Source organism: Westerdykella ornata (assembly GCF_010094085.1).
Source record: "Westerdykella ornata strain CBS 379.55 unplaced genomic scaffold EI97scaffold_2, whole genome shotgun sequence".
In the NCBI taxonomy this organism is placed as follows: domain Eukaryota; kingdom Fungi; phylum Ascomycota; class Dothideomycetes; order Pleosporales; family Sporormiaceae; genus Westerdykella; species Westerdykella ornata.
Window position 1 is genome coordinate 1,745,941 of NW_022986852.1, and position 10,562 is coordinate 1,756,502.

Genomic DNA, 10,562 nt, shown 5'->3' on the forward strand with positions numbered 1-10,562 from the left:
ATTTCCTCTAACTGCAAATAATCAAACATTGTCTTCTGCCTGGTACGCCTGAGTTAGCTTGTAAACAGCTATCTAGGGTAGCCAGCAAAAGAGAGGTAGAAGGCAATGCTAAGGCAAACAAGATGTCTGTGTTTATCATATATCATGAAAACCCCACGCGATCAAGAGACCTAGATACACGAGCATATGAAAAGATAGGTTCAGATCAGCATGCGTGGCAACAGAAATGGAAAGTTCGTGAGCATATATTCGTACAATACGATCTCAAGACTCTAACTACGCCTCCGACTTTGGTTTGCTGAGAACAAGCGGCGGTGCACCAGTGCTGGGATCCTGCCCGTAATGTGGCGCCCGCAAATCATCGTCAGCAACTGGATTGCCTGTGACCGGATGCTCGTAGTGGAAAGGCACAACACGAGTGTCAGGCCACAGCATTGGGTGCTCGCAGAGCTCGTCCGGCCCTTGCGGATCATTGGGATACGTGGTCGAGAGGAATGGAACGTAATTCGGCTTGGTGTAAGACCAGCCCTTGTCGAATGCAGCGTGCCAGAAGGGGAAGTATTTCAGGCGAAATATCTTCCATACGCCATCCTCCTTGATGTACTCGTTCTCGTAGATGCCTCCTTCCCACCATTGTACGAGGCCGCGAGGATGGGTATCCTTTACACTCTCGTGTGTCCCGGCGGACATCATGCTGCGGAATCGTCCTTTGGCTCGGGTGCCTTCGGGATTGACGTCGACTATGCCCTGGATCTGGGGGTGGTCGAGCAGGAAGCCGTGTACCGGCCCATTGCGGCCGGCTACGAAGCTTTTGGCGAAACGGCCTATGTAGAGGCGCTTGACGCCCTCTTTGCCATTGTATCGTCCCCCGAGGAACTCTACGCAGGTATCGGGGTGATCCGAATACAGCTCAGCGACCTAGGAATCGATCAGCAGGGCAGTCCAAGGGGCAGTGGAGGCATTCCGGTCTGCGAACCTCTTTGTACAGGCATTTGTCAAGATAGTAGCCGTACTTGTACTGCAGTTTGCGGACTTCCTCCTGGTCTGAATAAAGTTAGCGCCAAGCTCTGATGACTAAGTAGTCTATTCGTACCGCTCAGTCGCGATACCTCCTTTTGCAGCGAAGCAACCACTTTCTTCAGTTCCTCGATTTCGTTGGCCATTTTGTATGTGATTCGGCTGTTCTCAAGATGAAGAGTTGCTGCTGGAAGTTGTCTCCCTTTTAAGGTGCGATCACCACTCCTGGAACAGAGATCCACGGCCCTGCAGCAGTTCACGCCCACAACCACGGAACTATGTGTACGAGGTCGAAACCCGAGGCATCTCCGCATGGAACGCTTGTCCATTGGACGGCAACGTGTTTGAAGGAGTCAGGCCGCTGCGGCCTCATTGTGCCGATCCCAAAGCGTCGCGGGGGAGTTTCGCCGATTATGTTTCCCCGCCACAAGGCGGCTTACCGAGCTTTGTGGGGTAGACTAGTAGAGCTCCAGTTTTCTCTTATTGTCTAATGATGGCATATCCGTCAGGAACCTGTGCTCCTTCACTGCCATCTTGTCACAATGGGTCTTCCTGAGCATATCGAAACGCGTCTGTTCATCAATGGGGAGGTAGGTGGCATTTCGCAGTTAGTTTGCGTTCCACATCGCTAATGGAAGTTCAGTTTGTGGAGTCCTCAAACGGGAAAACATTTGATATACACAACCCCGCGACTTTGGAGCTGGTAGCGAAAGGTATGAGCTTGGAACCCTGAACCCGGATGATTTATCTCCAATACTCATCAAGCATGCAGTGCACGAAGCATCCGAAGACGACACCAATCGAGCTGTAGCAGCGGCCAAAGCAGCCTTTCCAGCATGGTCTGCCTTGTCACCTGATGAACGTGCTCCCTACTTCAGGAAGCTTGCGGCATTGATCCGGGAGAGCAACGATGAACTGGCTGCGCTTGAGGCTGCATCCATGGGAAAGCCGGTTGGCGCCTTTTTCGATGCCTATGCCTGCGCTTCCAAATGGGAGTACTTCTCAGAGGCTGGGTATAACGTGCAAGGTGCAACCAGCGTTCAGACTCCCGGGTTCATCAACATGACTCTGCGACAACCCTATGGTGTCGTGGCGGCCATCATCCCCTGGAATGTGCCTCTCCTGTTCCTCGCGAACAAGCTTGCGCCTGCTCTTATCGTCGGCAACACAGTTGTACTGAAGAGTAGCGAGAAGGCACCCCTTACTGTAAGCTTTCCTCGAAGGTTATTGCTATCCGACGTATGGTTGACGTTTGTTTAGTCATGCAAGATCGCCACTCTGGTGCAGAAAGCTGGTTTCCCACCGGGAGTCATCAACATCATCACAGGATTTGGAAATGTGTCGGGATCCGTTCTCAGCCATCATATGGACGTTCGCGCATTGTCTTTCACTGGCTCTGGAAGGACGGGGCGTCTGATTCAGGCCGCTTCTGCCAAGTCCAATTTGAAACAGGTGTACTTGGAGTTGGGCGGCAAGTCGCCGGCTGTGATTTTCGAAGACGCGGACCTTCAGCGAGCGGTCAAGGAGACGGCGTACAGTATCCAGTGGAACAGCGGACAGGTGTGCATGGCCAACAGTCGCATCTATGTCCAGGATACCATTGCCGAGAAGTATATCGAGCTGTTCAAAGAGCAATGGAAGGATGTGGCGATGGGGAATCCGATGGAGAAGGGCACCGGCCATGGGCCCCAGGCTGATGAGATTCAACACAAGACGGTTCTGAAGTATCTGGAAATGGGAAAGCAGTCAGGTGACCTTTTATTGGGCGGCGGCGCTCCTTCGGACCGCGAGGGGTACTATATTCAGCCAACCATCTTCGCGAACACTCCCGAGGACGCGACCATCATGAAGGAAGAAGTGTTCGGCCCGGTGGTGAACATCAATATATTCAAGACCGAGGAGGAAGTGCTGCAGAAGGCAAACGACACCGAGTACGGCCTCTATGCGTCGGTCTACACAAAGGATATTGATCGCGCCCTGCGGTTCGCCAAAGGGCTCGAAGCCGGCACTGTGGGCGTCAACTGCACAAGCCCTACCACTGGGAAGGACATGCCGTTTGGAGGTTACAAGTCTTCTGGGAGCGGTCGCGAGGGAGAACCGTTCTACAGCCTGAACAACTTCCTGGAGACGAAGTCTGTCATTATCAAGCTTTCATGATAACAGCATGGTCGACGCCTGAATATTGAGTTTCCGTCATACTATGGTACTGCAGGCAACTTTTAGCAATACTCGCGCGCTTATCCACATCATGTACTGTATAGAAGTACGCTTTATCCGCCGTGTCATTCCTCACTCATGCATTAGGCTGAAGACGATGGGGGCGGTTCGCCAAGAAATCTCAACATCGTAGCGTGTTTCTTCCCCGTCCCTTGCCGTCAAAGGTTAATAATTTGCCCCACATCCCCAAAAGATCCCCCGCGCCGACTCCCGTTGCTGCTCCGTTCTCTCCACAATCTCAAACGGTTGTCAGGACGTCTGATATCTTCACGGCCTGGTCGTATGACACCAATCAGCACACAGCCCCGGCGGTACAGGACCTGGGAATGAATGATGGCCGACAGGCCGGCGGCGTATGGCCCATCGGGACCCCAATCAGCTCCCTCGAACCGAATACCTGCTCCTCACAGGGTCCATAGCAGCTGTGATAGATGCCGAAGCAGAAAAACAAAGGTAGGTCCGCAACCCCCTAAATCGACATCGGGTTGCTCCGACTATGTGCCAAGACACTAACCTCCACGTTCCAGTGCATTGATCCAGGTAGGCATTGGACATCTCCTGTTGCGGCTGAGAAGGTTGATGTGGTGAAATATCTCTCATCTAACGCCTCCAAGTACCGGGTCCATGTCGATATTGTGCTCGAACCGGGGCTGTGTGCCGCATAGCTACTCCCCGTCGCAAACGACCCTACTACCATGTAACTGAGGAAGAATACCAATGCTCTATGCGTATCCTGGAATATTTCTTCCCGGACCGAGAGTTGAACTTGCATACTCTTCGAGCCCTTGCAAAGGAAGCTGCTGATGGGACGCTCACCCCGGCTACTTCGCTGCCGCCTGGTGTTTCCCCAGCTCAGAGTCAAGGCACCAATGGGGAAGAACTCAGCCCTGAGGAGCCGGAGCCCGTGGTCGAGTCCGTGAGCGAATTGCACGAACCCCTTGGCTGTCTGATGAGAGACTCTCAGGGAAGGTTCCGTAGGTGACTCCCTTCACATGGGCTGAAGCCAGTGCTCACAATACAGGCTATATTGGTGCCCACTCAGAGATACCCTTCAACGCCGCAGTGTGCGCCATAGGGAAAGAAAGACCAAAGGGATCCACGCTGATACCGCCACCCAAGGTCGGGTCGTATCCACCTGCACTCTTGACTCCCTCACCCTCACAGGATGGCTCTTCACCAGCTGAGCAGTACTATCTTCCGCCGCGGGAAATATGTGACTACTACATCTCCCGTTTCCTCGAGGAAGTGCATTGCACCCATTGGTTCTACTCCATTGAAGCATTCCTGAACCGAGTGGACCGGACCTATTCGGAGCAGGGACCCGAGATGAGCAGTTCATGGCTATGTTCATTATATGCTATATTTGCCCTTGGTGCGTCGGGGAATGACGGACGTGCCAGTCAATCCGTTGTCAATCCGTCGGCGCCGTATGACGACAAGGACACTACGGATTACATATCCATGGCCAAGAGGTTGATTCCGGCGGTCTATGATGAAGCTGACATCGATAGCATTCGTGCCTTGGCCATTCTGGTAAGCGGTAGAATATCGTCAGACGCATAACTAGCTAACCGAACGTAGAGCATAGCACTGGAGATGTTGTGCTCGAGAGTGGCATCGTATCTCTACATGGGTGCCAGTATACAGATGGCATATTCGCTAGGCCTACATCGAGATCAGGTACCTGACACGTGCGGAACGCTGGAGCGAGAACAGTACCGGAGACTGTGGTGGACATTGTTCACGCTTGAGCAGGAGGTGGCTGCAAGAGGCGGGATTCCGCCGGTGGTTGATGAGCGAATCCTCAAGGTCGATACAGCTCTACCTTCAGAGCAGGTTTGTGTTCTCCAAATCATGGGCTCACCGCTGCTAACCTCTGCAGATCCTGTATCCGGGGATGCATACTCCATTATCATGGCTCTCTACATGGGTGTCACTCTGTCGCCTCAAGAGAGAAATCATTCAGGCGGTCTATCCCGAACGCACCGCCAACCCCCGTACAATCTCATTTTCCACGATTTCGAGTTTGCTCCTGGCTCTACAAAAATGGCTTCAAACGATGCCCGAACATCTCAAGCCCGACGTACCCGTACCACCGACCCATAAACGCGCCGTCGCCGCTCTTCACCTCCATTACTGGGGCTGCGTGATTCTCCTCAGCCGCCCATTCTTGCTCTCGTTAGTGCTCAAGCACACTGCGCTCGACTCGAACAAGAAGATCTGGTTCGAGAGAATGGGGAAGACGTGCATTGATGCAGCGCAGAAGAGTCTTGCCGTCCTCCAGCAGTTGGCAGCCGCGAATGCGCTCTCCAGCATGACGGCGTTTGATAGCACCTGCATCTTGAGGATTGTCATGATTTTCATCCTGGCGTTTGGCCACACGAAGATGCAGCACTATCGTACTAACATCGACGAAACGCTGCGGTTAGTCAATGGTATGCATCAAGTCGGTTTCTGCAAGATGGTCGCAGAAGGTAGGCAGTCGAAATGCAATCCGCTTCATTCATGGGTTTTGTTAACACATGCAAGAAACACCGATGCGATTGAGAGATCTGGGAATCACCAGCGACACTTCCTCGAACATACTAGACGATCAGTTACTCGCAGAACTCTGGGGTAATCTGGACCCGTAAGTCTACCGCTCCATCGATTGACATTGGGAAGAGAGTTACTAAATATCGCAGTAACTTCATGACACCGTTACAGACGCAGCAAAGCCTGGACCTTGCATTCGACGACATGGGCGCCTTTGAACTGAATTCCGAGATGCTGCAATTCACGAACCTGGATGATTCTATAATCCTCGACCCCTCGCAAGTATACCCCAATTTCCTATCCAATATGTAAATTATGTCCGCAACGCATTGGCGCTTCCTAGCCGCTTCCCCGTCGTGCCACCAAAAGCCACAAAGAAGGGAGAATCTGGGCAATGAAACGAAATGCATGCGAAGTTTCCCAATTGCTCAATTGGATCTACAAATGAACTGATGTCCCGCCTCAACCGCCTCGCCAATATCTTCAGGCGCTTCCAGCTCAACAAGCCTGCAACCTGCACACCCCCTGACTCGCCCATCTTTCCATGTTCCATCTCTGTTCGAAATGGTCTTCGTTTGCGCATCTCGAAGGGGTTCGGCAATTATGCGCCCTATGAGGCTAGCCAATCCCCTGGGTGCCGGCAGATTTCACATGGCCGGGCCCCTGCACTGCTGCCATTGCACGCTCAATTCGAGTCCCGCTCATATGTCCTGCATGAGCGCACGAGCGGATACGGGGATAGCGCGTGGTGAGATTGATTCCCAATGCGGGGAAGGCGTTCGTTATCGTTCCTTTAAACTGCGTTAGATGAAGGCCGTGCTGGAGTACTCTGGGGTACGTGCGCTGAGGCCGTGAACCTTGTGATGAAATTATTGATTTTTAAGAGCGCGTCGCTGACGTGACGGTGCCTCTGTTGCACCTCGCTGCGTGCAATGGCATTGGGGATTCTCGAGCCAAAGTCCACGTCAACGCCGCCGCCGGGGACAGAACTGCTCGTCGAAGATGAGCACAGCGCTGGCGGCCATGCTGGCTTGAAACACGCAGGAAAGGTCCGCAGATCAGATCCACCGGGCTCGGACGCTATATCGACTAACAGGAGCACTAGAACAACGACATCATTCTCGTCCCCCAGCCTTCAGACGATCCGAATGATCCTTTGGTGAGTTACCTTCGTGTGGGAGTTTGTATAGACCTGTAGTGAGTTTACAATTCGCCTTCCTAGCTATGGCCGCGCTGGAAAAAAGAAGCCTCCTTCGCCTTCCTCTTTTTCAACTGCATCATCTTCGCCGCATGCCCGGGCCCAATGATCGCACCGGCGACCGTCGCGCTGGCACAAGAACTCGATGTGCCCGTTAAGAAAATTGCTCAACTGTCGGGGTACCAGCTCCTCATCGTCGGAGCCATGGGGTGCGTACATTCCCTCTCTTCTACCCTCCCATTTCTCCTCTTCGAAGTCTCCTAGACTCCAGATATTAACCATGAGCATAGTCCACTCGTATCCGTCCTGGCCCAGAAATTCGGCAAACGCCCACAATTCCTCTTCGCCGCCTTCTCCGGCCTGCTGGGGACCTGCATCTGCATCTCCTCTTTTTCCCACCACCACTCTCTTTCCAAAGCCTACACCATCCTGCTCGCCGGCCGCATGGTCCAAGGCCTCGGCACCACGGCCTTTGAATCCCTCTCCGTCGCCGCCATAGGCGACATGTTTTTCCTGCATGAGCGGGGCCTGCGGACGGCGCTTCTCGTGCTGACGCTGGCGTGTCTGAGTTCCTTTGTGGCCATCATCGCGGGAGTCGGGTTCGAGACGCTCGGCGCGAGGAATCTGTTTGTCATGTTGGCGCCCATTCAAGGGTTTGGGACGCTCGGGGCGGTGCTGTTTATGCCGGAGAGTCAGTTTAAGAGGGAGGAGGAGGGGAGGGGTATGGTTGAGATTGCGGAGGCGCAGGTGGGAGGGGAGAAAGAGACGGGTGGTTTTATGTCGGAGAGTGCTGTGGGAAGCAGTTCGAATACTCCGACGACGCCCAAGACGGCCGTTCAGAAGAAGCGTAGTTTCGTGCAGGATTTGAGGGTTACGAGTGGGTCGTATAATGGGGAGGGTGTGGGCAAGTTGCTGGCGGAGATCTTTGTTCATCTGCTCAATCCGGCGGTCATTTGGATTCAGCTGGTTTCTGCCGTGCTGGTGGTACGTCTAAGTCCTCCCATTCATTCTCCCCATCCCTCAATCCCCACAGATCTCTAAGCTCTTCACTTCCCTCCCAATCTCAACCCCCTCTCAACCTCAACACTCGATGACCTAACAACTAACCTCCCCCCTCAAGTCCTTCTTCGTCGGCACCGCCTACACGCTCGCCCAGACCTTCACCCCACCCCCCTACCGCCTCACCGTCTCGCAAAACGGCTACTTCTTCACGGGCGCCCTGATCGGCGGCCTGCTCGGCGTCGCCGCTGGTCCCCTCTGCGACTTCTCCGCCCGCACGCTCGCGCGCCGCAACCGCGGCATCTACGAGCCCGAGTTCCGCATCCCCGTCTGCGTCGTCGCCGTGTGCGTGTTTGCATTGGGGTGGTTTTTGTTCGGGTGGGCGGTGGATGAGGGGGGCAAGGGAGGATTGGCGCCGGGGACGGTGGTGAAGGTGGCGAGTTTTTGTTATGGGGCTGTGGGGTTGGGGACGAGTGTTGCGAGTACGAGTGGGGGGCTGTATATTCTGTGAGTCTTGCTGCGTTTCCCTCCCTCCCTCCCTCCCTCTCTCTCTGTGTGTGTTCTTGGACCCTTCTTTCATTCGGGCCCCATTCCTGCTTCTTCTCACGTGCGAAGTCGGCTGATACCGTATCTAGCGACGCTTTCCGCCCTTTTTCGACTCAAATCTTCATCCTGCAGATGATGATTAAGAATTTCCTCTTCTACGCGTTCAGCACCTTCATCAATGAGTTTGCGGCCGAGCGGGGGCCGGGCCATATGTGTAGGGTTTTTGGCATCGTGACGGTGTGTGGGTTTAGCACTTGTGTGCCTATGTGTGAGTGCATTCCCCTTCTTGACTACTTCTTTTCGACTTTTTTTTCCTTCGGGTTTGGTGGTGGGGGAAGGAAAGGGAAGAGGGGGGTCAGAGGAAGGGTGGTGCTGGGAGGAGTAGGCAGAGAGGGAGGAAGGGGTGAGCTGAGCGGAGAAACGAGGACGATGCTGACTTTTTGACAGATGTGTTTGGGAAGGTGAATCGCGTGTGGGTGCATGGGATGTGGCGGAGGTATCTGGGCGGGAAGTGAGGGAGCTGGCGGCGGTTGATAGGCGACCGGTGTCGGTGTGATTCCCCGTCGCAGATGGATTGGACAGAGAAGGAAGGACTCTGCAGTTGTTGGCGTAGACGGTGACACAGCAAAAGGATTTAGGATTCGGTACAGCTCCTCGAGACGTTCTGTGTGCGGTGCAGTGAAGGCTGTGTGCGACGTGGCTGTCGATTAGAGCATTGCAGCAGGCAGCAGGCTTGCTATGAAGGAGAGGCTGGTTTACTACATCACCTCACCTCACTATGCTGTTATCAACATCGCAAGCACGGTGCAAAGGACAAAGATATCGTTTCACTATATCCAACGCGAGCATGCACAAGCACAACATCGCTACTGACCTACAACATCAACATCAACATCAACACCAACACCCAAGTCTATCACCAAGGAACATCTTACATTACACTACACAAGAGAAAACCAAAGAAGAGAATGATGATGTCAAGGAATGTATTGCTACCTAAGTTCTTTTTGATGTCTGTCCATGATGTTGATGTACTTCCTTCTTCCTTCCTTTCTTCCTCCGTGCTCCAATGTTCTTTTTTGATGCCAAGATCCAACATTTGTTTTCTTTTTTGTTTTTGATGTCAAGTTCTTTTTTTCCAATGATGCCGGTGTCCCTCCTCTGTTTTTGCTTTTTGTTTTTGATGTCCATGTCCCAATCCTTTGTCCAATGTTCCATTCCCAGTTCCTATGTTCCATTCCCAGTTCCCATGTCCTCCGCCAATGTCCTTGTCTCCATGTCCTTGCCTCATATCCTGGGTGTCCGGCCATTGAGAGAATGAAAAATGTTGTAAATGTTTTGTTTGATGTGATGAGGATGATGATGTTGTAGATTGATGTTTTGGATGTGATGTGTTTTTGACTTTGATGTGAATGTGGATGTGGATGTGGATGTGTTCTCTCAATGGCCGACCCCTTCAGTATTCCCAAGTTCCCAAGTTCCCAAGTCCCAATGTCCCATTGTCCCGTTTCCATCCTTCCCCCCACATGAGCACCATCCACCTCTTGACCCCCCAGAAAAAAAAGTGTCCGCTACCAATCACCTACTAGCTGGTCCCGAAGACACTGCCATTGAAGTGATAGCCTCCGTCCGAGATGCCAGGAACTGAATCCCTCTCCATCCCACTCAGACATGCAGCCAAAGGTAGTCGTTCCATGCTTGACCTGACCTCATATGAGGCGCCACATGGGGTACGAAGACTCGTCCTCCAACCCGTCCTTTTCGCAGCTTCCTCATGTCACAGTGGAGTGAGCATGATAAGCGCCCGTTCGCCAGACGACATTGCGGCGGTTGCTAAGCAACAAAACCTTCCCCCAAGTACCATGATGCTCATGTGAGTATCCATTGTGTGTGTGTGTATGCGGTCGGTATTGCGGTTTTTCGGCGGTTGCGGTTGCGGTTTCGGAGGATGTGGTTTCGGAGGAGGATTTCGGAAAAGGTGTGAAAAGCGAACGGGCTCGAATCGGCGATGGAGGTGGTCATGGAGGACGATCGAAACTTGGCGAAGGTA

The 10,562-nt window shown here is 53.2% G+C and overlaps 4 protein-coding genes across 4 annotated transcripts; 2 read left to right on the top strand and 2 right to left on the bottom strand.

Moving 5' to 3' along the window:
* Window positions 1-93: 93 nt before the first annotated feature.
* Window positions 94-1,430, bottom strand: EI97DRAFT_430220 (uncharacterized protein). Its single transcript, XM_033797628.1, has 3 exons — window positions 1,094-1,430; window positions 977-1,044; window positions 94-918 (listed from the first exon to the last, which is right to left on the bottom strand). The coding sequence occupies exons 1-3, from the start codon at window positions 1,161-1,163 to the stop codon at window positions 277-279; spliced, it is 780 nt and encodes a 259-aa protein (XP_033658054.1). The 5' UTR covers window positions 1,164-1,430; the 3' UTR covers window positions 94-276.
* Window positions 1,131-6,191, top strand: EI97DRAFT_411850 (aldehyde dehydrogenase-like protein). The gene is made up of 11 exons (XM_033796748.1): window positions 1,131-1,607; window positions 1,661-1,730; window positions 1,790-2,223; window positions 2,278-3,153; window positions 3,322-3,370; window positions 3,849-4,208; window positions 4,256-4,767; window positions 4,816-5,070; window positions 5,117-5,708; window positions 5,764-5,863; window positions 5,919-6,191. The coding sequence occupies exons 1-11, from the start codon at window positions 1,560-1,562 to the stop codon at window positions 6,079-6,081; spliced, it is 3,459 nt and encodes a 1,152-aa protein (XP_033658055.1). The 5' UTR covers window positions 1,131-1,559; the 3' UTR covers window positions 6,082-6,191.
* Window positions 6,192-6,519: 328 nt separating this feature from the next.
* Window positions 6,520-9,386, top strand: EI97DRAFT_430223 (MFS general substrate transporter). Its single transcript, XM_033797629.1, has 7 exons — window positions 6,520-6,818; window positions 6,875-6,928; window positions 6,992-7,176; window positions 7,258-7,951; window positions 8,088-8,473; window positions 8,602-8,780; window positions 8,960-9,386. Exons 1-7 carry the CDS (start codon window positions 6,702-6,704, stop codon window positions 9,025-9,027), a joined length of 1,683 nt encoding a protein of 560 aa, XP_033658056.1. The 5' UTR covers window positions 6,520-6,701; the 3' UTR covers window positions 9,028-9,386.
* EI97DRAFT_124773 (uncharacterized protein) lies at window positions 9,250-10,278 on the bottom strand. Its single transcript, XM_033793061.1, has one exon. The coding sequence runs from the start codon at window positions 10,024-10,026 to the stop codon at window positions 9,505-9,507; it is 522 nt and encodes a 173-aa protein (XP_033658057.1). The 5' UTR covers window positions 10,027-10,278; the 3' UTR covers window positions 9,250-9,504.
* Window positions 10,279-10,562: the final 284 nt, after the last annotated feature.

Coding starts and splice junctions, on each gene's coding strand:
- EI97DRAFT_411850 (XM_033796748.1), top strand. CDS start 1,560: ATGGGTCTTCCTGAGCATATCGAAACGCGTCTGTTCATCAATGGGGAG. Junction 1,608..1,660: donor GTCTGTTCATCAATGGGGAG/GTAGGTGGCATT, acceptor ATGGAAGTTCAG/TTTGTGGAGTCCTCAAACGG. Junction 2,224..2,277: donor GCGAGAAGGCACCCCTTACT/GTAAGCTTTCCT, acceptor ACGTTTGTTTAG/TCATGCAAGATCGCCACTCT.
- EI97DRAFT_430223 (XM_033797629.1), top strand. CDS start 6,702: ATGGCATTGGGGATTCTCGAGCCAAAGTCCACGTCAACGCCGCCGCCG. Junction 8,474..8,601: donor AGTGGGGGGCTGTATATTCT/GTGAGTCTTGCT, acceptor TACCGTATCTAG/CGACGCTTTCCGCCCTTTTT. Junction 8,781..8,959: donor TAGCACTTGTGTGCCTATGT/GTGAGTGCATTC, acceptor ACTTTTTGACAG/ATGTGTTTGGGAAGGTGAAT.
- EI97DRAFT_124773 (XM_033793061.1), bottom strand. CDS start 10,026: ATGGAAACGGGACAATGGGACATTGGGACTTGGGAACTTGGGAACTTG.
- EI97DRAFT_430220 (XM_033797628.1), bottom strand. CDS start 1,163: ATGGCCAACGAAATCGAGGAACTGAAGAAAGTGGTTGCTTCGCTGCAA. Junction 1,045..1,093: donor GGAGGTATCGCGACTGAGCG/GTACGAATAGAC, acceptor AACTTTATTCAG/ACCAGGAGGAAGTCCGCAAA. Junction 919..976: donor ACAAATGCCTGTACAAAGAG/GTTCGCAGACCG, acceptor ATCGATTCCTAG/GTCGCTGAGCTGTATTCGGA.